The sequence below is a fragment of the Sphaerodactylus townsendi genome, linkage group LG08 (genome assembly GCF_021028975.2).
Source record: "Sphaerodactylus townsendi isolate TG3544 linkage group LG08, MPM_Stown_v2.3, whole genome shotgun sequence".
Lineage (NCBI taxonomy): Eukaryota > Metazoa > Chordata > Lepidosauria > Squamata > Sphaerodactylidae > Sphaerodactylus > Sphaerodactylus townsendi.
Genome location: NC_059432.1, coordinates 26,063,147 through 26,087,917, shown reverse-complemented (window position 1 = coordinate 26,087,917; position 24,771 = coordinate 26,063,147). Strand labels below are relative to the sequence as shown.

Below are 24,771 nucleotides of genomic sequence, written 5' to 3'. Positions count from 1 at the left end.
TATTGTAAACAGAAAAGATGGAATTGCAGTGAAATCAGTTTCGCACACACCTACTTAGAAATGAGCCAATTGAGTGTGTATGCTAATGTGAACCAACCATTATACAATTGCAGTGAAGGACTTCTTAAATATCAGGCATCAGTCCAAGTATAAATATCAGGCATCAGTCCAAGTATAACCTAAACTATTCATATAAAGTAATTTCCTTTGATTGGCTTGGCCTGTGCATCTTAGTGCTGCTGCCTAGCTCCACAAGATGGAGAGTTCAATAATGTTGTCTCCCTAGTCCCCCACCCCATGGCTTTGTCTCACAGATATTCACGCTGACTAATTTACTTAAAACTAGTTTGCTCAAAGGAATTCTGAAATGGGGAGTGGGGAAGCCTAATTTGAGGACTGGGAAGATCCGAACCTCATTTTCACACTCTTTACTGTAAAAATTGGACTTGCCACACCCTGCATTGTATGCAATTGGGTTACAATCAGTGTTCAACAAACAGATCTACAAAGGTCTCTTATAATTTGATCCTTACTGGAATATTTGAAGGGAGATTTTATTTTCAGTAATCAAAGACAGCTCATTCATCCCTATCTGCCTCTCTTTTGAAGGGCTTTTCTAATGCAATTAGTGTTTGGCATGATAAATACATATTGATTTCTCATTTGTTGTACGTGGGCCTCATATTATCTTTCATGATGCTGCTTCTCAGCTCAACTTTGTGCATTCAGGTGAATATGATATTGCTGGTGTGATGTTTGGGTGGAATAGGGGCAGCCCTGGATTAACTATTAAGCATAATGAATGCATGCTTAGGTCACCAAGGGGAAAGAGGCACCACAGAAAGTGAAAAGGGGCCACCATTAAAAAAATTAGATCTACTTCAGGGGAACAAGAGCAGTGACATATCTATGGAGGAGTGGGGGGATCATTCACCAGGGGTCATTCACCTGGGTCACAAGGGGGGTTATTTTGCCCCTCCAACCCCTCTCCCCCTGCACCTAGCCCCCCACTGAACTTCCCAGCCTGCCCCCACCAAACTCCCCTGCTGCCCCTCTGCTGCCATGCCATCGCCACAGGCCACAAAATAAAATGTGAATTCTTGCAGCTAAAGTTACTGACTATAAATCCATGCACTGATATTGTAGCAACCACAGGAGTATCCAGTTTTCTTGTATATGCATATGTACTAGTATTAGTACAGGTACATAGGTAAGCACATGCCTATGGAAATGGAGGGGCCAGGACACCAAGGTTGGATTGTCCTTATTGCATCAGTTGAACTTAATCCAGCCCTGAATGGGTGTGTCTTTTCTCTCAAACCTGTACCTATTTTAAATTTTGTTTGTGCCTGTGTTATTAAGGGCAATGCACTCCTCTTCTGCCTTCTGCATGTTTTACACATGCCCACACAAATAGCAGCAGCAGTGCATGAACAGTTTTGTGAACATCTGTATTTAATTCTTTGGTGGCTGACAGTGTCTCTCCTGCCATATTAACTTTTCTGTGGAATCACATATACAACTTTTTCTCCATCAAAAGTGGCAATCACAACTTCAACCACCAAGTTAAACAAATTAGTATGCTGTTGTCAAACTTACAACTGTGTCACGGAGCAAAACTTTGCAGCTCAAGTAATATGATTGTGCAGGAAGATCCTTAGTATCTTCTAGCCAGTTTTGGCTGAAGATACATGATCAAACTAAATATTGCTAACAAATCATTGTTCCACAACTTAGAGAATATTAGTCATCTTCATTCATCAGACAAGCAAGCTGATAGTCTTTTTCATGTTTTTGGCAAAATCTTCTGTTCCCGTTGACTGAAGAGTTTTAGGGACATATATCACAAGCTCAAAAGGAACTGTAAAGATTTGGGTGCCCTAAATGCCCATCAGTATAATAATGTCCTGCCTTACTCTGTGGAAAGAGCTTATATTCTCAAAAGAGATTCTTCACTATTACAATGTTGTTTCAACATATCAAGCAGGCACAGCAAATATTATTCTTCTGCCCTTTTTTCTCATAGACAGGAATACAAAGATGACTCTACTATCCAGCATTTCCATCCTGGCTGCTCAAATTGGTGATTAAAACAGTTGTTCACTATCTGAGATCAGGTGCTTGTGAAGAGCTGTTAAGAGGGAGCATTTCTGCTGCAGAATTGTAGACACTTTCAGTGAGTCACATTGCTGTAGACTCCGTGATACTCCAGTCCCGGCTGACAGGTACTTTCCTTGAACAAGTTTCGTTGGCTTGGGAAATAGGACGGCTGCGTTTGACACTACTCCTTACGGACTGTCTCAGTGAACCCAGACGCTTCCAAAGCCTGAGCTGTGGCTCACTGTTATTTTCAGGGTGGTAAGGCATACACTCGTGTGGCCCATGGCAAGATTGATCTAGAGCTGCAGGCTTGCAGAGAGTGAAAAAGATAAGGCAGGTGGCCAGAATGAGAAAGATGCAGATAAGGGCAATGATAATAGACAATGAGTCAGGCATCTCCACGTTTGGCACAAAGCTTACTGGTACCAGCTCAGTAGTAGCATTGAGAAATGCAAGTACGTGGGTGGTTGGAGAGGTCTCATTTGCAGTGTCGTTTGTACTCATCTTTCCTAAAAGACACAACAGGAATAGAGATGAGGGATCTGGAAAAAACTGACTGATTTCAGAAAAGAACTGTGTGACATTTATGTAAGTCTATTAAACTCAATAAAAAGACCAAACAGAATTGGAAATATTTTTCTCCACAGTGTAACAGTTCCAAACTGTTACTAAGAACCACCGGCAGAACTTTGTTCACCTGCTAGTCTAAATCCAGACGGCACTGCTTTATTCTCTTATGCTGTGTTATAGTCCAGTCTTCAGTTCTCGCTCCCTGATGATGCCATCACTTACTGAAAGCTCCCAACACCTACTGAATTTTGTTCACAGTTTTCTGAGGGGAAGGGAGGTGGATTATTGTCAGTATCAAATCCCTAAATAGTAATGGGGAACTATAGTGAAGAATCTGAAGGGCCATGCATTAGATTAAGATGGCAGGCAGAGCCATGACTTGATTTTGTAACTGTGTAGTGCCTACTACAGTCAGCATGGTGTAGTGGTTAAGGTGTCAGACTAGGACCTGGGAAATCCAGGCTCTAATCTCCACTCATACCATAGAAGCTTGCTGGATAACCTTGGGCCAGTTATTCAAACACTCAGCCCTGCCCCTGGGCAGTGTTTGGATGAGAGACCTTCAAGGAGTATCAGAGTGTCAGCATAGAGGAAGGCAATGAGAACTATTGACTTAGAATCATTGGTGAGAAGCATTGCCTTTCTGTTTGCATACTCAGTCCAATACTAGGCCTACAGCATAATTACTGGGTGTTCCAACTGAGGCAGGGCAGCAGGAAAAAATAACCAAAAAAAATAGTTTACCCAGTTCACTGCAGCACTTGTATTTAGAGTGGAGTTTTAATAGTTTGCAAATACTCCTGCTGATGTTAGGATTATCAAGAGGACTTTCTTAAATGTCAGAAGAGGTGTGACTAATTTTGGACGATTGGAGGCTATCACTGGAGAAAATCTGGCATTTAATAGCTGCCTTATTGAGTACACATATAAGAATTAAGGTTAAGTTCAGCATGCTAAAGGCATTTACTCAAATCACAGGAATTTGCATGCACACTCTGATTGCTCTTGCTTTCTGACTTGGTAGGTAAGCTAAAGATTGGGACAAGACATGCTATTATGAAACACAGAGCTGATCAGGATTGCTACCATCCAGCTAAAACTATCATGGCAAAAAAATTCAGGGCATATGAATTACTGATACAGAGAAACTGGAGATAATTAAAATGTCAGCATTAAGAGGTGAAAACAGCATTAAGAGGAGAAAACAGCTCCTGGTAGTCATTTTTTTATGAGGTAGTCAGGTGCATGTAAACCGACAGGTGAACAGTGGAGACACTTCATACAGTTTTACAAAACATTTGTCAAGTTTGCAACTGAGCATGCATAGTGCACAAGAGTTATGTATCTGCAGCCATTATATTTATGTTTTGATTTATAAAAGCACCTACAAAAAAAAGGGAACCTGGCCATTTCCTGACATATGACATCTCAGGATTGCTCCATATGTACAGCAGACTTCCAGAAATGGGCGTGAAAGCCCAGCATCTTTGCTTGGGAAAACAACCATGCATTTCCTCTTCTTAAAACATGCATTTTCCGACCCAGGAATGTGTGCTTGAGCTTTGTGAAAATGACCTTTAAAATGATTCTGACCAGTCAGCTCATACTCTCATTGCTCCATCCCAAAATATCCCAAGCAGTGTTGTACTTTCTCCCCTCGGGTCGCCAACCTGCAGAGGCTACTGGCTTCCGAGTGACCTCTGAAGTCAGATAGGGAAAGTATAGCAGACAAAAGGGGTGGCTGCCACTTCACGCACTGACCTCTTTCTTGGAATCTGTCCTTGGGGGAAGCTGCATCACCTCAGCTGCCGGACGGATCTGAGGATATTGGTTGCCTTTGTTATCTTTCTGAGACAGTTTTCCTTAGCTGCAGTTTTTCTTTCCTTTGGTTTCTCTCTCTCCGTGTCTGTGTCTCTCTCTTTGGCTTTATAGGGAGGTTTCCTTTCAGTTCTTCATCCCCCAGTCCCTTCTGTTGTCTTTCAGCCCCTGACAACTTGGGGGAGGGGTGAAAACAGCAGCAGGGTATGTGGAGGGGGCCGGGAACGAAAGGACCATGGAAACTTAACACCAGCAAAACACTGAAGCACTATTAACTATGTAGACATGCAGGCTTTCTGAGCATCCTGGGGTTTGGTTTGGTTTTGAAGGGCTCCTGGGATGGAAACCTGAATGGAAACTTTTTTTTTGTTTACTTCCGACAGCTATTCTTTCCCCTGCTGAAAGTTTAAATGGTACAGTCTGGTCACTGGAGTCTGTTCACTGAATGCCAGCTTTCAAGTTGCTCAGAAGTTGGTTTGGGATATGCAGTTGGGGGGAGGGGAAGACAGAAGAAGGGCCCTGTCTGCCTTTCTTTTGTCTACACCTCACTCTTGGCTGATAAATTTCTGTCCCCCTGTGTTTATTCTTCCATCTGTCTCCCCTGCTTTCAGGATCATCCCCCCACCCCTGCTGCTAGACACACACACACACATTTACACAGACCACAGATATGGCAGGGGAAGATGAAGCAGAGAGGGAGGAACAAGGAGGCAAAGGCAGTTTTTGAATAACCTGGGAGGAGGGAAATATCTTGGGGCAAATCCACTTTAGGACTGGGAACCATGCGGACATCTCAGCTGCACAAGGATATTTTTCTTGCTCAGCCTAGGATATTTTGATTATGCGGAAACAACCAAAGAAAACCAGCTGAGGCTTTTGCACAGATAACATATGGAAATAAAATGGAAAGAGGTCTGGGGAGAGGAAACAGAGCAAAAATCAAAGATCACAGGTGTCATTCCCATACTTACACTCCTGGAAAGGAGTGTCACGTGGCAGTGGCTGCTTGTTTGCTCTTTCTTGAGGTGAGGTTACAGAATATGAGAGGCCTGCAATGTTGAGTCAAGCTTGGGCCAGAAATGTTGTGTGAGAGCTCTGTTGCTGTTTGTGGGAGCAGGGGGTACCCTGTGGCAGCTCATGGCAGGTTACAGTTGAGAGTAGTGCTGCTTCTCTTCGTGGCAGTGTGGCTTTAAAAACTTGAATGAGCATGCCATGTAGGCAGCTAGAACACAGTGAATTATGCCAAAGGAAGAATTAGGTGCCTGTCACCACTGTTACATATGCACCTGCAGAGGTGACATGGACACGGAGCAATGTGGGACCATTTTGTTGACTTTAACAGAACTAAACATTGTGCCCACGTGGTTGCATGGACACAAAAGGTCAGAACTGCGTGGAAACGGAGCTTTGCTTAAACAAGCTGCTCTACCATTTATGCTCCAAGTCAACCCAAACATGCACGTGCCAATGTGGCTCCACAAAAAAATAATTCCCGCCCCGCCCCGCTCCAACACAACGCAACAGCCAATCAGGATAGTCACTGAGCGGATCGCGCGTTCAATCGCGCTATAGTGGGGATTCCTGCATTGCTGCTGCGTTGCTTGAAACCAGGATAGTTTGCTGCCGTGGGGAGCACGAAATGGCAATGAAAAGGTGCCGATTCTTTTGAAGCTTGGCTGTATCTAGATTCATTTTCTCAGTGGGGATATGACCTCTATCTCCATCAAAGTCCCACAGCTAAAGTGGACTCTGCCTATTTAGGGTAACAGTATCCATGAAATGTTTCTCAAAAGTGGGCAGAGTGAGGAGGGGCTTTGTCCAGCAAGGCTTCAGACTGACCATTGTAGATTTGATTGGCTGTGCAGATTTTTAAAAGATTGTCAGCAGGGGGAACCAAAGAACAATGATCTTCACTAGAAAATATTTTAAACCATATGTTCATTTCCAAAGGCTTCCTGTTAAACAGAGCTCTGCCTGAAATGTTAAAAAGTTACCACTACAGTTGTGAATGATCTCACTCCCTGAAATTTTGTGATGGTCTCTTGTGGCAGCCATGTTGAGGTTCCATCCATCATCCATTGACAGAATTCCAAAGGTTTCTACAGGCTCAAATAGGTTGGGGACACCCAATATAGAACAGTGGTACTAACTTTGTGACTTGTAGAGAGCCACATTCACAATTACTATCAACTAAAAGAGCCACATAAGTACCACGTGCCCATATCACCAAACACTCACAATAATATAAAAAGGCATTACTTCCATCCCTGACACAAGGCCTTGTATCAGAGAAGCTCACAGCTTACTCAGAGCCCCTTGGGGATAGGGCAATATCGAAATCCAAATAATAAATGTCCAAGTCCTTCTGATGGCAGTTATTTCAAGCTGGAAACAACCTTCCAACTACAAACCTCCCCAAGCAATGACTCTGTCCCTTTCCTGAAAGTTGTGGTAGATGCTAGACTGAGGAACAGTGCTCAGGAGAGCCACAGGTGGCATGTCGAAGAGCCACATGTGGCTCCTGAGCTACTATCACTGATTTGTAAGAAAATATGGTTTGAATCTTGCAGAAGGTTTCTGGTGATGGAAGATATTGGTGTCAGTGGAGCAACCACTTTCCCCAACCACTTCATCCCAAAATGGTCTCTGAAAAGCTTCATAAGTATATGAAATCACCCCTCCCACAAGAATGCAATTGCAGTGATTCTTCCCATGGAGTGTACATCTTTGACTGAAGGGTTGCGGGGGGGGGGGGGGTTGTGAGGGTAACTTTTTTCTTTTCCAGATGGGATAGATAGGGACATTCCCCTGCCTAGTAGGGGGATTTACATTTAAGTATGTGAATTTGATGGTGCATCATTGGTTTAAATCCTTCAAAATAAAGCAGTATTGTACTGTACATGAGACTGATCATGAGAAATCCAGCCATTCCTACTTTGTATCCAAGTCCACCTACAGCAAGTGTAAGTTTCCTCAGGGCTAAGATAAACTCCAATCTCGATTACTGTGCTTAGGGGAAGAAGACACTTGCAATAATCAGTCGGAACACCAGGTGGTACCAGCGTGCTATGTTTCTCTTTAGTCTTAGCGTGCATAATAGATTATGGCCTATCTCACCAACATAGGCTTTGTTTGAAGAAAAGGCAAGGGTCCTCACACATGCTGAACCAGTTTTTGGCAATGACTAGTGGTTACCAATAGCAATTTTACAGGAGTATCAGGCAGGTGAAAAAACTTTCTGAAAACCAGTAGCTCTTAAGCTTTGTTGAATTTTGGATCACCATGCTTCTGGTTTGTTGTTTATTTGTGCACCACTGCATTTTTACACCATAGTTGCTATGTGACAGGCTTCTCAAAAGTCTTCTGAATTCAAAGTGATTCCTCACATGTTTTGATACAGCTGTACTGAATGCTGAAGCAGAAGAGAGAGAGAACTGTTGTATGATTTATGTATACTCTATCCTATAGATTAGGCTGACCAGATGTCCCGCTTTTGGCGGGACAGTCCCGCCTTTAAACAATTTGTCCCACGTCCCGCGGGTTCTTCAAATTGTCCCAATTTTTGGGAGGCTGCCACACTGCCTTCTGGGACGCAAGGCAGTGCGGCAGCCTCCCGTGCGTGCGGCCGCAGGAGCACGGCCTTCTGGGGTTTGCCGTTTGCCACCCTGTGACAGGGCGGGAAACGGCAAGCCCCAGAAGGCAGTGCGCTCCTGCGGCTGCATGTGCGCGGCCGCCTCCCCTACCGGCCCCGGATCACAAAGGTGATCATCTGGTCACCTTACTATAGATAGAACCAATGAACATTACTGAGAGTACCTTCTGTGAGCTAAATGTACCGTCACTTCTGTATTCAGTTGACTTTTGTTCAGAGGGGAAGTTGCACAGAGGAAATGCACATTTGCAGCCTGCATATGTTCCCCTTTGAATATTATAAGAAGCATTATCTGTCAAAAAGGGAAGTAACTGCCTGCTCACTTGCTACTTCTCTAGAGCACTAGGAACTGTTCTGGTGTTTATTTATATGAAGGATTACTATTTGTCATCCTTCACTGTAAAACTCACAGGGTAGCTGTCTGTCAATGAAGAGACTGCTGCTACCTGCTACCTATCAATGCTTCCCTTTTTCTTCACCCTACAAATCCATTACAGAATTGTACAGTATAGCACAAAAATATGGGGTAAGCACACAAAAAAGCAGCGAACTACACAGTTCTCACTGTGTTCAAAATAGATAATGAATAGAAATAGATAAATAATCATGATCAAATAGTCTTCTCAGTGACCATCTGAAAACTAAATTTGGATTCAGACAAAACTTGCTTTTCCAAACTAAATGACATTTTTGCAGCCAACGTGCCTTAGGATCAAGATCAATGCAAGACTCATGAACCTTTTAAAAAATCAAGCATAATCCTTTCCTTGTGCCCACAAAAAAAGGCATTTCATGATGGAAATAGCCACTATTGTAAATCCACCATAGCATTCATATCAGATTAAATTCATGTTACTCTATAATGTCATTGCCATAGATAGTCACTTCCCATGCTACACACCTCTTCCCTGTCACCTATCGGTACCTGTGCTCCCCACTGCCCTGTGTCATTCAGTAAGAGCATGTGGAAGGTGCACAGTGGTGGAACTCCTGGTGACAATGGCAGCAGCACTCCCAGCTGCATACACTGGCCAGGGCTGATGGGGAAAGGATGTGCAGATGGTTCAGGCAACAACATGGTGGTGGGAGGGCTTGCAAGCAGAAGGATGCACAGATGGGGGAAGGAAAGGCAGAAGGGGTTGGGCCCCTTGGTTGGCTCAATTAACCCTTGCATGCTGATGCAGGTGTCTGGGAAGAGGATGATGATGATGAGGGAGCTGGGGTTGCTGAGCCAATCAGGGGGAGGCGGGAGGAGTTGGCCCCACAGATGGGTGCCATTAACCCACCAACTAGAGCCTGTTGTATTTGTACAATGGGCTTTACTGCTAGTATAAAAATAAATACTCAAGGTGACTTAGAATTCCGAAAGCCTTACAAAATGATTAACCTGCAACGTGGAGAGTTCAGGACGGTAGGAACCTGGGTGGTAGCTTGGTCCATTGCACCAATGGTTTCTCTCTGTCCTTTCTTGTAGTATGGAACACCCTCCCAGAACATGTGTGAGAGGTAGGAGCTGTGTGACTGGACTTTTCAGAAGTACTTTTAGCCAATCCATTCGAGGGAATTTTTTCATTCCCAGTAGGTGATCTTTTTTCCTGCTCAGTTTAACCAGGCCAAGTCATCTTCTTTGAGCATGAAGCAAACTGGAAGTGCTACCCCTCCTATTTACATCAGGATTTCTGCATGATTATCATAACGAATTGGTTGAACATTTTGAAATCACAAATGTTTACTTGCTACTTCTTGCTGTTTTCAAAGGTGAGAGCCGCAGATGCAGATGAAGGTGTGAATGGCCGAGTGTGGTACAGGATTGTCAAAGGTAAGTCCAGACGTTTTTCAAAAAAGTAAGGATATCATATGTTCTGGGAAACAGGGATTTTTGTAACTTACAATAGGACACGGGTAAAACAAGAAGGCCAGGTTCAATTTGCTTGTACTGCATCAACCCAGTAGCCACTGCTTCTTTTCTTTCCCCCTTAAAACTTAGTTAATTCCACTTCTGACATATGTGACTTTCACTATAATGAATTTACAATAAGGTTCCATTAACAATTCATTTTTATAACTTAACGATGAACTGTATTGCAGAAAATAGCTTAAATTATATCAGTATATCTTAATATCAGATATTTTGAGATGGAGATCCACATCACACTGACAGTGAGATTCACTTCCAAGTAAATCCACTAAGATAGGAAGAGTGAAACATTAAGCACAATTGCAATTATGCTTTTGGTATAGCAACATGGAGATAGAACTTTGACTCCAGCTGGAAGCTGGAGAGAATAGAATTTTGAGGTATGTTGAAAAAGTCAGGTTGGGAGAAGACAGTTGGAGGAGAACGGAAGAGAGAAGACACCTTGAAAAAAGGCCTGGGAGACATCAAGGAGAAGACACAGTTGGGAAGAACAGGTCAGTGGAGTACCATCCAGCAAGACGTGAACCAGATTCAGTGCTGATGAGAGCACGAGGCAACAGCTTCAAGAAAGAAAGAAAGAAAGAAAGAAAGAAAGAAAGAAAGAAAGAAAGAAAGAAAGAAAGAAAGAAAGAAAGAAAGAAAGAAAGAAAGAAAGAAAGAAAGAAAGAAAGAAAGAAAGTAAAGGAAGGAGTAAGTGTGCCCAAATCAAATAAGGGGCATACTGAACATTGCCAGGAAGCCTGTGTAACAATACCCTAATAGTACTTTTTTTAACAAATAAAAGTGGGTTTTGGAAGGGGTAATATTAAATGAATGGAAGCTAAATCCTTTCTCTGCCGGCAGTTTTGATTCTCTAACTCACCTTCCAAATTTCTGCTCTTCCAGGATTCAAAGCATCCATTTCTGTCCTCAAAACATTCTGTATCAGAAATCACCCCTCCCAAAGCTGCTTTTCAGCAAAGGCAGCCCAAGGTTTTTGTTACATATAGTTGCATGTAATGTGAAATTTGGTTTTATGAATGCCACATTATTCTAGCAGTAAACCCCAAAGTCTCTTCTGAAAAGAAAGATGGAAACAGACAGAGCAATCTATTGACAAGGCTCAGTGTTGTTAATGATGTCGGAAAACTATGTAGGGCACTTGTATTAATATTCATGTATGTCAATATCATTATTTGTTAAATTGACTTATTTGTAATCAATTTCTAAACTGTCTTGAGGTATGATGTTTGTAGTACTCCATCTCTCTTTGTTGCCTCAAACAGCCAAAACATATAACTGTACATTACAACTGTTATGATCAGGCGCATAGCTGCAATGGGGACATCCGGGCGGGGCGCTTGTCCCGGGCGCTGCCATTGCAGTCACGTGGAGAGGCAAGGCCTGGGGTGGGGAGAGGGTGCACAGGCAGTTCATGTCCCGAGGCAGTTTCCTCTCCCTTTGTCACTGGTTGTGATATAGTATTTGTGTGTGTATGTTACTTTTATTAGATAGGTTTGCACATTTCATTTCAAGATGGAGTACCCTTTGATAAAGATATCTTTCAAGAACTATTGAACCTTTTAGAGCAAAACTACACATTACATGCAAACATAGGAAACAAATTTTAGATCTTAGAGACACCATATTTCAATCAAGAAGTTTCCAAAAGAGAATTTTGTGTATAAAAGGCTATGAAATTCTACAGCAAGTTTGTCATTGTGCAACATCACCTACAAAGGGGACCATTGCTTTTTGTAATAAGCCAGCTGTTTCTAGGGCAGTTTCCACACGGCCAAATAACAGTGTCCTAGGGACGGAAAAAATGCCATCCCTAGGATGCTGTTTGCACAGGAAGGCCGTCCTGGACATGCCGGAGTGGCGCAAAGGCGCCTCTTTAAACCTTGCTAAACAAGCGAGGTTTTTGCAAAGCAGCACCTTCGGGCTGGCGCTGTGCAAACAGCACCGGCGTGAGGGCACCACTTTTGGCCCCTCTGGTGTGTGCAAGGCACTTACCTTGCCATCCTGTTCAGCTCCGTGCAGCTGCAAAGACACGCCCACGCTGCCCTCTGACCCACAGGGGTAGGAGGACAGCATGGGCATGTCTGTGCAGCCACCCGGAGCTGAACAAGATGGCAAGGTAAGTGCCTTGCACACACCCTGGGAGGCTCCATGCGGAGCCGCCCCTATAGGCAGTGGTGGCATTGGGGCTGCCAGCGCGGGACTGTTCGAGCAGTCCCGATGCCCCACCAGCTTCATTTAAGCCGGTGGGACACCACTGCTGCTGGCTGTGCAAAAACAACCTGGGTTTTTGCTGAGCTTACAACAGGAAGCAATTGCTTCTTTTCAGGTATCAATGTATGCTTTTGGTGTAGCAATATCTGTGTATCACCTGTGTGGGTTTATCAGTAGGAGTTGCTAGTTAGAGCTGCCTTTTTGTGGATTCTTGGTTCACTTGTGTATTGTACTCTGACAAACCCATGCCTGCATCATAGATTGCATGTCCTTTTGGCCTCACTAGCTGGTAATGAGGAAGCCAGCTTGGTGTAGAGTGGCCGACTCCAGCCTGGAGAATGGCGTTCAATTCCCTTCTCTTCCACATGCAGCCTGCTGGGCGATCTTGTGCCAGTTGCAGTTATCTCAGAACTCTCTGAGCCCACACGAAGACAGGCAATGGCAAACCATCTCCAAATGTCTCTTGCCTTGAAAACCCTACAGAGTTCCCATAAGTTAGCTGTGACATGATGGCACACACAGACACACACATTCCTGATAAACTTTTTCTTATTTCTGCACTTTTTCTTATTTCTGTATTCAGGTAGATATAACCTCAACTGGGAGATTTAGAGCAGATGAACAACAGAGAGGGTTTAATGATTGCTCCTCTTGCTACATTTCTTCTGAAAATCACACATATAAACCCGTGCTTTTCATCTTCTAGTGTTCCAGTCATGTGCTTACCCTTGCAAATACACATGTTGAACCACACAGGGGGAGCAACTTGTGGGGGGTGTTGCAGCAAAAAGTAGCAGATGGGTGCACACATGCATCCTTGCCACTTCTTCTCTCCAAATCAGCCCCATCTAAAGGCCATCAAAAAAAACCCCAACCACTTCTTCCACACAATGATATTTTTTTTCCTGAATAGAAAGCCAGAAGCCCCTGCGTGCTTTCTGAGATTGAATCGTTCACTCCTGAGTTTTTCTCCTTTTGAACTGGATTAAAAATAAACCTGTTTTTCTCCAGCTCAAAAGTACATGTGCAGACACTCCCTATTTCACTACAGAAGGGAGCAGGGTAGAGCTAAGCTCCACTTTCAAAACGTTAGACAGTATATGCCATTCCCCCACCCTGCCCCCTTTGGCTCTTCAAGGAACTTTTTGAAAAGGCTTGTCCATTGATTCTTTCTTTCAAAATGTGCAGCAACATGGTAAATAACAGCAAAATGACTTCCCAAAGCAAAAAAATAGAGGAGTCCTTTGGCATCTTGAAAACTAAAAGATTTATTGTGAGGTAAGCTTTCATAAGTTAGGGTCTTCCTGCATCGGATGAAGTAGTGACTGGTCAGTGAAAATTCATGGCACAATAAATGTGTTAGTCTTGGAAGTTCCACAGGATTCAAGATCTGCCTTAGCAATTGTACTTCTGGTGAGATGAGGCTTTAGATTTACTGACACGAGGGTATACTAACATGCTCTGTGTTGCATCACTCTGTTTTGTCATCAACAGGAAACAATTACAACAATTTTCGCATCAACCCGAGCAGTGGACTGGTCATGCGAGGCTTACGGCCCCTGGACAGAGAACGCAATTCTTCTCATGTCCTGGAAGTGGAAGCATACAACAGTGAGCAAGGACCAATGAGGAGCTCTGTTAGGGTAATGCTTCTTTGAGATGTAAGAAGTGCTGCTTTGGGGGTGAAATGGATTTCACCATACAATAGAAATATCCACTGGTGGTTATCGTAGAGACTGCGGGGAGATTAAGCCTGAATCAGGTGTAGAAACTGGTCATCTCTGGGTGGAGAAGAAATTTGGAAATCTCCCCCCCACCCCACCCTGCCCAGCCCCACCCCGCCCCGCCCCAACTCTCCCTTCAAGATTATGATGGTTCTCAGGAGCCTGAACTGAATCATTCCCCCTTTCCTCTTTAAATTGACAGACAGTTGCTCTCAAGGTTCCATCCTTTGTGAAGCATTTTAGGGCCTCATCAATCTGAGGCTTTTGTTTTTTAGTTAATTTACAAATTCATGTCTTTCTTATTTAGAGTAGAAAGAGACATGTACCTTGTGGTACTGCTTATCGAGCTTTTATTATCCCCAGAGAACAGCCAGTTTACTATTCTTTACAGTGGTAGGTGAGGTACACAAACGTTTGAGTACAAATGCTGCTGATTTCTGCATTTGTAGGTGTGTAGGTTTTGTAACATTTGGACCAAATATTTGCTAAACGGCTTATATAGCTCTGTGTTTCCCTCTGTACTTCCCTCTGCTCTTTGGGATCAGTTCCGTAATAAATTAGTAAAATCAACACATAATGAATTTCAAAATGCAGCATATGCATAATGCAGTATTTTATGTCAGGCAGACTGACTTTCTCCGAGACTTGAATCAACAGCCTTAGGGTGCAACTAGATGAGAAACTGGAGATTCATTATTGGCCTTTCCATCACTTTCAGTTTCAGTCAATAGCATCTACAGGGCTTCTTGAAGGACACTGGGGCCCCTTCCGCACATGCAGGAAATCGATCTGGAATTCAATTCCGCACATGCATTGAAAACGATCTGGAATTCAACTGGCAACCAGTGCATCTGATAGAGCACCAATCTAAAGTGCTCCATCACTTTCAATCCACTTTCAACGCACTTTGCAGCTGTGCAGAATAGCAAAATCCACTTGCAAACAATTGTGACAGTGGGCTGAAAGTGCATTAGAAAATGTAGAAAATGTTGGGGTAGAAAATGTTGACAGAGAGAATTTTTTCTCTCTTTCTCACAATACTAGAACCAGGGGGCATTCATTGAAAATGCTGGGGGGAAGAATTAGGACTAATAAAAGGAAACACTTCTTCACGCAACGTGTGATTGGTGTTTGGAATATGCTGCCACAGGAGGTGGTGTTACCTACTAACCTGGATATTAACTTTAAAAGGGGCTTGGACAGATGGTTGTGGAGGAGAAGGTGGGTTGTGGCTGCCGTCATGCAGTCCTCTTTGATCTGAGATTGCAAATGCCTTAACAGTCCAGGTGATCGGGAGCAACAGCCGCAGAAGGCCATTGCGTTCACATCCTGCATGTGAGCTCCCAAAGGCACCTGGTGGGCCACTGCGAGTAGCAGAGAGCTGGACTAGATGGACTCTGGTCTGATCCAGCTGGCTTGTTCTTATGTTCTTATGTTCATTATTCTGTATGTGCAGAAGGGGCCTGGGATTGCTCTGTGGGGAGGGAGTTTAACTTTTCTTGCTTGTCCTGTTTGCAAAATGTAAATCCTTGGGGGGTGGGGGTGGAGTTTAGTGGCCAATGTTACTTCAGGTCTCAGATCTTTTCTTGGGGTGCAGGAAAAAATCAGGATGTGCAACATCCCACCCTGTAGCTGTCAAGTGATATTGATCTTTTGGATTAGTCAGACTGGGTTTCTGATCAACACAGTAGTCCTCTGACTTCACTTCAGACTTCACTTTCTAGCCAGTGACTTCTGTGACCCCAAGCAGGAACACATACCTCCCAGGGCTCTGTTTTTGTACCTGATAACGTTCACAACTTAATGGAATGGAGGACGAATGAGTAGTGTGTTCAAATAACTAAATCTTTAGGTACATAGTAGTGTATTTTATATTCAATATAGTGTATTCAAGCAATCTGATGATTTGGATAACTATTGTGTAGCAAATAGGCTTCCTGCAGGTATGTACCTTGCAATCAGAATTGCTCCATTTCCTTTCAGATCTGTCATAAGAAGAACAGTATTATCAAGGCATGGTCAAGGTGACTGTCACCTGAGCTGACTTTTTTCAGAGCCTTTGAGAGCTTGGTTTAGAATTCTGAGGTTGTGGTAAAGTTTTGTTGGGGTCGTGTTAGGGTGGCAACTGTACTGCAGTACCTCATCCCACACATTCACCTACAGTCTTTTGTAGCAACTCCGATCAGTTCTGTATGCAGCTTATTCTATTATGGTTTCTGTGGCATGAGCAACTTGTTAAAATGTAAAGAATGCAAACACTGAATAGATTTTTCTAGCAGCTCTTGACCCTACCATGCATCAGTGGGAATTCTTAAGAATCTATTTACGGAGCTTTTTTAGCCATTTATTATGCTGCTAAACATGAATGGAGTTTTGTAAGAAGTCTGTAAGAGCCTCTGTTCTTCATTTTAACAGCTTGCTACAAACACTTAGAATGTGAAACATTACCAATTTTTTTTTACAATTCTGTCATTTTATAACAATGTTTTAGCCAGCCTGATCCCAATCCCTTTCTTTATGATCAGCAGCATGGTTTTAAGATATGTTGTGCATATCCGGGACTCTAACTTAAAATAATTGTTGTAAAGTCAAAGGAGCCATTTGATCCAGAACAACTCCATAATTCTGTACCAAAGTATTCAAATGGAGGCCTCTCATAATGTTTCCAGTACAGATTCCAATAAATACATAATTCATATTGTACTGTTTCCTAGGTAATAGTGTACATAGAAGATGTCAATGATGAAGTGCCTGTATTTACCCAGAGGCAGTATAACCGGCTGGGTTTGCGAGAGACTGCTGGGATAGGGACGTCTGTTGCGGTGGTCCGGGCAACAGATCGAGATACAGGTAAAGAGAGTGCACAGAACTGTGACAATTATCAGATGGCTTAGACTCTCCATGTTCTGTATTTATTCTCTGTGATCTCTTGCTTATCTGCCTGCCTTTATTCTTGGTGGCCAAAGGAATATGCTTTTATATCTGTATGTTTTATATGTCTACCCCATCTTTCTTTTTTCAAATGAAGAATTCAAAGTGCGTAAGAAATCAAATATGAAATACAAATTGGTGAAAACAGGCCACTTCAGACTCTTTCTTTTCCTCCCACTATTGGAGTAAGGGGTGGCATTTTGGGCTTTTCGTGTGAGCTGCAACTTGACTGGCCTCAGAAGGAGATTTTGATGAACCTGGAGTAGAACTGATTTAGAGAAGTGGGGAAGTAGAAATTGAAGCAGAGAGAGATTTAGCATGAATCTCATCATAAAACTTCCAAGTGTGGTTTTGTAAGGGTTAGAAATATGTAAAGTCTCAATATATGTCCCAGCCTATTTGCCAATTAATGAAGCATTGTCTAAGAACAGCCACCTTTCAACAGAGCATCTGTCTAGTCTGGAGGCATTTGGTTTGCCTCGTTTGACCTGAATCTGATTGGAATTAGGGTTTCACAGTTTTGTGAAAACTTGTAGCTTTTGCAGACACCGCGTTGACAGCACATGGGAGCCATTTTGCAACTTCCTTTAAATTTGTCTAAATTGATTCCCTTCAGTCATAATCCTTTGCTCAGAGTCAAACTACACATGGCACTTAAGATCCATGACTGGAACTCTCAAAATGAGTTTTGGATTTAAAAAGCAGCTGCAGAATACACAATATGGAAGCGGAGGTGACCTTTTCCCCTCATACTACCATTCCAAAATGCCCCCCTTGGTGTGCTATCCTGCTTTCTTGCAGAAATATGCAGGTACTCTTATTGTGCCCAGTTTGTTATTTTCTCCTGACTGGAGCTACAATGGCTGAGGAGAGGTCCATTAACACAGCCTTTCCCAACACTGCAGCCTTAATCCACATCAAGCATGGCCGCTTTTTAGGGCTGGAAAACAAATTGGGAGATCCAGTTATAGAACATTAAGTGTACATTAAGTGTAGTGATGGCACTGATTCACATTCATTCCTTGCTTCTCTGTTTCCTCCCTTTGTTCTCTTCCTCTTCCTTCTATTTATTTGATTTTATTTTTATCAAGATTTTTTACCCTGCCCTTCTGCCCCCATAGGCAGAGGCGTAGCAAGGGGGAAGCGCCCGCTGCATCCTCTGCCCCCCATTCCACCCCGGGACGCCCTCACCATGCCCCCGGAACACCCGGGGGGTGCCCAGTGCGTTGCACGCCCAGTGCATCACGCACCCCCCCCCCACGCCCCTTGGAGCTACGCCTCTGCCCATAGGGCCACTAAGGTGTGTGAATTTAGGCTGTGAACTGTTTTTTAAAGGTTTTCATTTATATTACTCCTATATAAAATAAATAGGAAGAAAAGCTCTAAATTGAATGTGAAGTTATTAGTTGAACAACACACTGCCATTACTAGACTTCTGTGGGCTCTATACTCTCACTCTCTATGTTCTCTATACTATCTATACTTTTAAAATGATGGTTCCAAAATCACATAAAATGTATTTGTCCTCTTCACATCAATGAAAATCATTACTGAATGACACTCTAACAATGTTGTTTGTTTTGTTTTGTTTTCTCCCAAGGAAATGGAGGTCTGGTGAATTATAAAATTGTCTCAGGCTCTGAAGGAAAGTTCGAAATTGATGAGAGCACCGGCCTCATTACCACAATTGACTATCTGGATTATGAGACAAAAACCAGTTTTCTAATGAATGTTTCAGCCACAGATCAAGCACCCCCAAAAAACCAAGGCTACTGCAATGTCTATGTCAGCCTCCTGAACGAACTGGATGAGGCCGTGCAGTTCTCAAATGTCACCTATGAAGCAGTGATCACAGAGAACATCCCCTTGGGCTCTGAAGTACTGAGAGTCCAGGCACGGTCCATTGATAATCTCAACCAAATCACATACAAATTTGACCCTAACACTAATGCCCAAGCTCTGTCTTTGTTCAAGATCAATGGAATCACTGTAAGTTGTTTACGTACAGTTTCCTTCAACAGATACAACAGCTTGGCATGTGGGAATCCATGTCTTTCATCAATTTATTCCTTCCCTGGCAGGGTGTGATCACAGTCAAAGGACATGTCGATCGTGAGAAGGGAGATTTTTACACCCTAACTGTTGTAGCAGATGATGGGGGTCCAAAGCTTGACTCAACTGTGGTGAGCTGTTTTTGTTTTAATCCCTTTTGTGTGATAGAAAATGTTGAATTGGGTGCTATTTTGGCTAAATAGACTAAGGCTAAGTTTGTTTTTATTCCAAAATATTACTCATATGCAAAGAGTATTACTTCCTAGTTCCAATCGGTTTTCTATTCCACTGTTTCTGAAACATTGTAGTACAGTATGAATGAACAAGTCATCCTATTAAACGCCTGAATTAAGAACATAAGAACATAAGAACAAGCCAGCTGGATCAGACCAAAGTCCATCTAGTCCAGCTCTCTGCTACTCGCAGTGGCCCACCAGGTGCCTTTGGGAGCTCACATGTAGGATGTGAGCATCCAATGGCCTTCTCATGGCTGACATTGCTCCCGGGATCACCTGGTCTGTTAAGGCATTTGCAATCTCAGATCAAGGAGGATCAAGATTGGTAGCCATAAATCGACTTCTCCTCCATAAATCTGCCCAAGCCCCTTTTAAAGCTATCCAGGTTAGTGGCCATCACCACCTCCTGTGGCAGCATATTCCAAACACCAATCACACGTTGTGTGAAGAAGTGTTTCCTTTTATTAGTCCTAATTCTTCCCCCCAGCATTTTCAATGTATGCCCCCTGGTTCTAGTATTGTGAGAAAGAGAGAAAAATTTCTCTCTGTCAACATTTTCTACCCCATGCATAATTTTGTAGACTTCCAATCATATCCCCCTCAGCTGCTGCCTCCTCTCTCCAAACTAAAAAAAGAGTCCCAAACGCTGCAGCCTTTTCCTCATAGGGAAGGTGCTCCAGTCCCTCAATCATCCTTTGTTGCCCTTCTCTCTCTGCACTTTTTTCTATCTCCTCAATATCCTTTTTTTTGAGATGCGCTGACCAAGAACTGGACACAGTATCTCAAGTGCTGTTGCACCCACTGCTTTTATATAAGGGGCGATGACAATCTTTTCCAGTTTTATTATCCAATTGCTTTTCCTAATGATCCCCAGCATAGAGTTTGCCTTTTTCACAGCTGCCATACATTGAGTTGACATTTCCCATGGAACTATCAACTAAAGACACACCTAAAATCCGTTTCCTGGTCTGTGACTGATAGCACTGACCCCCTGAAGCGTGTATGTGAAGTTTGGATTTTTTTGCCCCTATGTGCATCACTTTACATTTTGCTACATTGAACTGCATTTGCCATTTCTGGGCCCACTCACCTAATTTATCAAAGGGTCCGCTTGGGGCTCTTAGCAACCCTTTGTGGTTCTCACCACCGCCCTACATAATTTGGTATCATCTGCAAACTTGGCACCACGCTACCCACCCTACTTCCAGGTCATTTTATGAATAGGTTAAAGAGCACTGGTCCCAAAACGGATCCTTGGGGGGACACCACTCCCGACATATCTCCATTGTGAGAATTTCCCATTTACACCCAACTCTTTGTTTCCTGTTTCTCCAACCAGTTTTTTTAATCCATAGAGGGAGGACTTCCCCTCTTATTCCTTCATTGCTATGAGAGTTTTTTCTCAACAGTCTCTGAGGTGAGGAACTTTGTCAAAAAGCAACTTTTGGAAATCCAAGTAGACAATGTCCACTGGTTCCCCACTTATCCCACATGTCTGTTTACACCCTCAAAAGAACTCTAGTAAGTTTGTAAAGACAGGATTTGCCTCTGCAAAAGCCATGCTGACTCTTTCTCAGCAGGTCTTGCTTTTCTACATGTTTTATAATTTTATCTTTAATGATAGATTCTACTAATTTACCAGGAACAGATGTCAAACTGACTGGCCTGTAATTTCCCAAGGTCCCCCTAGATCCTTTCTTAAAGATTGGTGTGACATTGGCCATCTTCCAGTCTTCAGGGATGGAGCCTGATTTCAGGGATAAGTTGCATATTAAAGTGAGAAGATCAGCAATTTCATGCTTGAGCTCTTTAAGAACTCTTGGGTGAATGCAATCGGGGCCAGGGGATTTGGTAACATTTAGTTTATCAATGGCTGCCAGAAGTTCTTCCTTGTCTACCACTATCTTCGCTAGTTCCTCGGATTCGCCTCCTAAGAAGCTTGGTTCAGGTGCAGGAATGTTCCTCACCTCTTCTTGGGTGAAGACAGATGCACAGAATTCATTCAGCTTCTCTGCAATCTCCCTATTGGTTGTCCCCTTCCCACCCCCACCCCTTGTCATAAGAACATACATATCAGCCAAGGGTAACATTTTGACGGTTTAAACGTGTGTCCTTTTCAACATGCCACAAATGCTAAAAAACAACCAAGAGTCAAGGTTGACCTGGAGACTCTTCTCTATTTCACATCCTTTTTTTCCTTCCCCTTTATCTTTGCATATAGTTATTGGTCATAAATGACAGCATCGGAATGATAGAAATGCATCTGCATCTCTGTATGGGGCTAGAATCTGCAGGGAGATTAGGAAAATATAAAGGGAGTGGCTAAATATTCTTGTTCTAGCTCAGGGGTAGGGAACCTGCGGCTCTCCAGATGTTCAGGAACTACAATTCCCATCAGCCTCTGTCAGCATGGCCAATTGGCCATGCTGGTAGGGGCTGATGGGAATTGTAGTTCCTGAACATCTGGAGAGCCGCAGGTTCCCTACCCCTGCTCTAGCTTGATAGATCTCTCCTGGACATATTTTGTTTTTGTATTCACCATGGAAAACCAGGGCAAGCTGTTAAACAAACATGAAGCGATCCAGACTGAATGAAAATAGATTGGCAGACTCTGTTCTGGTGTAGTGCTGATGCATAGTCAGCAAATGTAAACTTTGAGGCTCAGTACTCACTCAAGCAGTGATTGTAAACACTGTTTGGTATATTCCTGAGTGAGTAGATGATTGCTTTCTGTGGAGTTGTTTCCATTGGCATACCCTTTTTTGCAAGTTAAGAAACAGACAAGCATCAAAACAGGTGGGGCTTGAAATTTTTTGCAAAAAAAGCCACACAAATATATTTGTTTATTCTCCAGCATTTCACAACAGGAACAGAGGCATTACTGTATACTTGTAATACCGCAGTTCACATGCCACAGTTTTCTTTTCGTTACAGATTGCCGAAGACTCTCCTTTGCTTGCTGTATTCTATGCTAATTTAGTCTGAAATTGCCTATCATGTGTTGGTTCCTGAAAAAGAGGGAAAGCTCTATGCAATATTTCATAAAATATTTTTAATTCAAAATACATCCTGTTATTCCTATTCCAGAATAGCTACAACTTGAACATTTTCAGTTAGTGATTCTCAGTCACCTGTTGGTTTGACCGACGTCATGATTGGCACTGGCAATCAGACAGCTGCTTAGCCGATAGAGTGTTTAGTGTTGGCAGCCTCTTTGCTCTGTTCACAGGAAAAGGCCACTTGCTGCAATCAGAACCTGACTCCTGGCTGATGCAGAATCAGCTGGGAGTCAGGGTCTTCTTATCTCTCATCTTGGAAAGCTTGCTGCATTGTAAATAGGTTGGGGGGTCAGAAGCCCAGTTGATTTCTCTTCTTTTTCACCCATTCCAAACTCCTTTTGTTCAAGTTGTCAGTTCATCTTGACAGTTTCTGTTGGAGAAAAGGAACAATCGCTTATTTCATCTGGACCCCAAACTTGACAAAACGAGCTGCTGAATACAGAAGCAGTCAGCTCTTGCTCTCTGCAACCCAAACTGACAGCTTGGAGCAGAGGGGGAACGAATCTGATTGCTGCTAGTCTCCAACCTGAGCTTCTCCCTTTTTGGAACAGAAACATGAGTGGTGGAAAAGAGAGCAGATAGAGAAATTTGGCCAATATCAGCTGAGAGTAGGTTTTTGATCTCTATCTCCAGACTTCTTGCTAAAGCCCTGCAAGGGAGCAGCTCAGCAAGAAGTCTAGGGCATAGGTGTCAAACTCGCGGCCCTCCAGATGTTATGGACTACAGTTCCCATCATCTCCTGACAACATGATACTGGCAGGGGATGATGGGAACTATAGTTCATAACATGTGGAGGCCGCGAGTTTGACACCTATAGGGGGTGGTTTTTGTTTGACAGCTGTTTAGCTGGAGCTGAACAGATTGGCTGGTCAGCTGAATTGGGTTTAGGACGGCCAAATATAGTAAGTCCAGCTATTGAGCATGTTCACCATGAAATTCACAGCACCTCTACTTTAAGCCAGCAACATTTAGAGTCTTAACAGGCAGTTGTGTCAAGGAGGTCTGTGAAGCAGTGCCCAGGCATTTTGTGTGCCTACTCAATCATGAAAGCAGTAACTTAACCATGACCTGGTTCTGATCACATGATCAAAATCAAGTTATATTAGATATCAGTGTCTGTGAGATGTTGATTTTAAACAGCACAGAAGACAGAGTGGAACTTTGAAAGGCCCCCACAGCTTTTGGTAGTGAGGCCCTTTGGCCAAAGCTAGGTATAGGGCTGCCAACAGGCATGGAGAGAAATGCCTGCCCCTTTAATAGAGGCTTAACATGTAGAAACAAGCCAAGTAAGTTTTTTTATGACATGGAGGTAAATAATATTACATAATAAATAACAGGACAACTTCTTCAAGGTAGGTGGACATTTAATGGGAACATATGTGCTGATAAGTGCTAGGTGTTAAATCTGCTTTTGATCAGGACACTAGATGATGTAACAGCAGAGGTTGAGATCCATGAAAAAAGGTTCTTCGGCACAGCTTACATAGGGCATTTATTCTTTCACTGCATCTATGGTCGTTCCCGCACAATCCAAATATGCCAGGATGGCAAGTGAAATATCCCGGTTCTTGCAAGTTTTCTGCATGGTTCCCGGTGCTAAAGCAGGCCTGCCCCGCGGGGTGTTGCCCTGCAATATTTCCCTTAGCTCTGGATTTTCAAAAATCACCAAATTGGCAGCTCTTTTCAAATATCCCAGGGTGACTCTGCTGCCATGCAAATACCATGGGAGCAGAACCGGTTCATTTTCCCCGCCTCACTGCTCTTGACAAATTAAGAGGTTTGCGCAGGCAGGGATGCACTTGCTATGTAAATACAAAAGACTCATTCAGAACAAACTGGAGTATTACCTCCCGGTCCTAACTTGGCTCTTGGAAAGGAACAGGCAGCCATGCAGAGGGAGAAACCGGGATAAAATAGACCCATTTTTTAAAAAAACATTTGTACACAGGTATAATTTTGCTGTGCGAAAACGACCTATGACTTCCAACATTTCCTCCAAAGTTCTGATTTCAGACTATAATACTTAGAAGGCAGAAAATCTGACAACCTTTATTTTTTTTCTTCCATGTTACATATGTGGACCCTTCCAACAGAAGGCAAGTACATTTATTTTCCTGTTGTGGTCATCTTTTCACAATTCATTACTTCCTGTTGTTTTCCACAAAAACAGCTGCCACTAGGTACTTTCATAATCAACACTGCATGCCAGATATAAGATGACAGATGCCGTTTATTAGACTGGGTATGAGCCAAATAGGTTCTAAGTTATATGGCCAGATTGCTTACAAATATAATGCAAGCATTTTACATCACATTGAGGTCCTGTCACTAAACATATTGTTCAACCGTCGAGAAAACTGGGAAGAAAAAATGAGAGAACATGTTAAAATGACCAAGTTAACTAATCTTGTAAATAGAAGATCGAAACAGGAGCTTGATGAAAAATGGAAATTATATTTTATGTATTTTGCTGAAATGGCTAAAATGATATTTTGCT

General features: G+C 43.0%; 1 protein-coding gene across 1 annotated transcript in view; it reads left to right on the top strand.

The window, feature by feature from the left end:
• Positions 1–24,771, top strand: part of CDH23 (cadherin related 23) — a 612,421-nt gene that overhangs the window by 464,374 nt on the left and 123,276 nt on the right. Inside the window, exons 28-33 of the mRNA XM_048505079.1 lie at positions 9,899–9,959; positions 13,767–13,915; positions 16,711–16,846; positions 18,528–18,916; positions 19,009–19,110; positions 22,407–22,414. Of these exons, the coding sequence (XP_048361036.1) occupies positions 9,899–9,959; positions 13,767–13,915; positions 16,711–16,846; positions 18,528–18,916; positions 19,009–19,110; positions 22,407–22,414 (845 nt within the window). The remainder of the gene's footprint in view (positions 1–9,898; positions 9,960–13,766; positions 13,916–16,710; positions 16,847–18,527; positions 18,917–19,008; positions 19,111–22,406; positions 22,415–24,771) is intronic.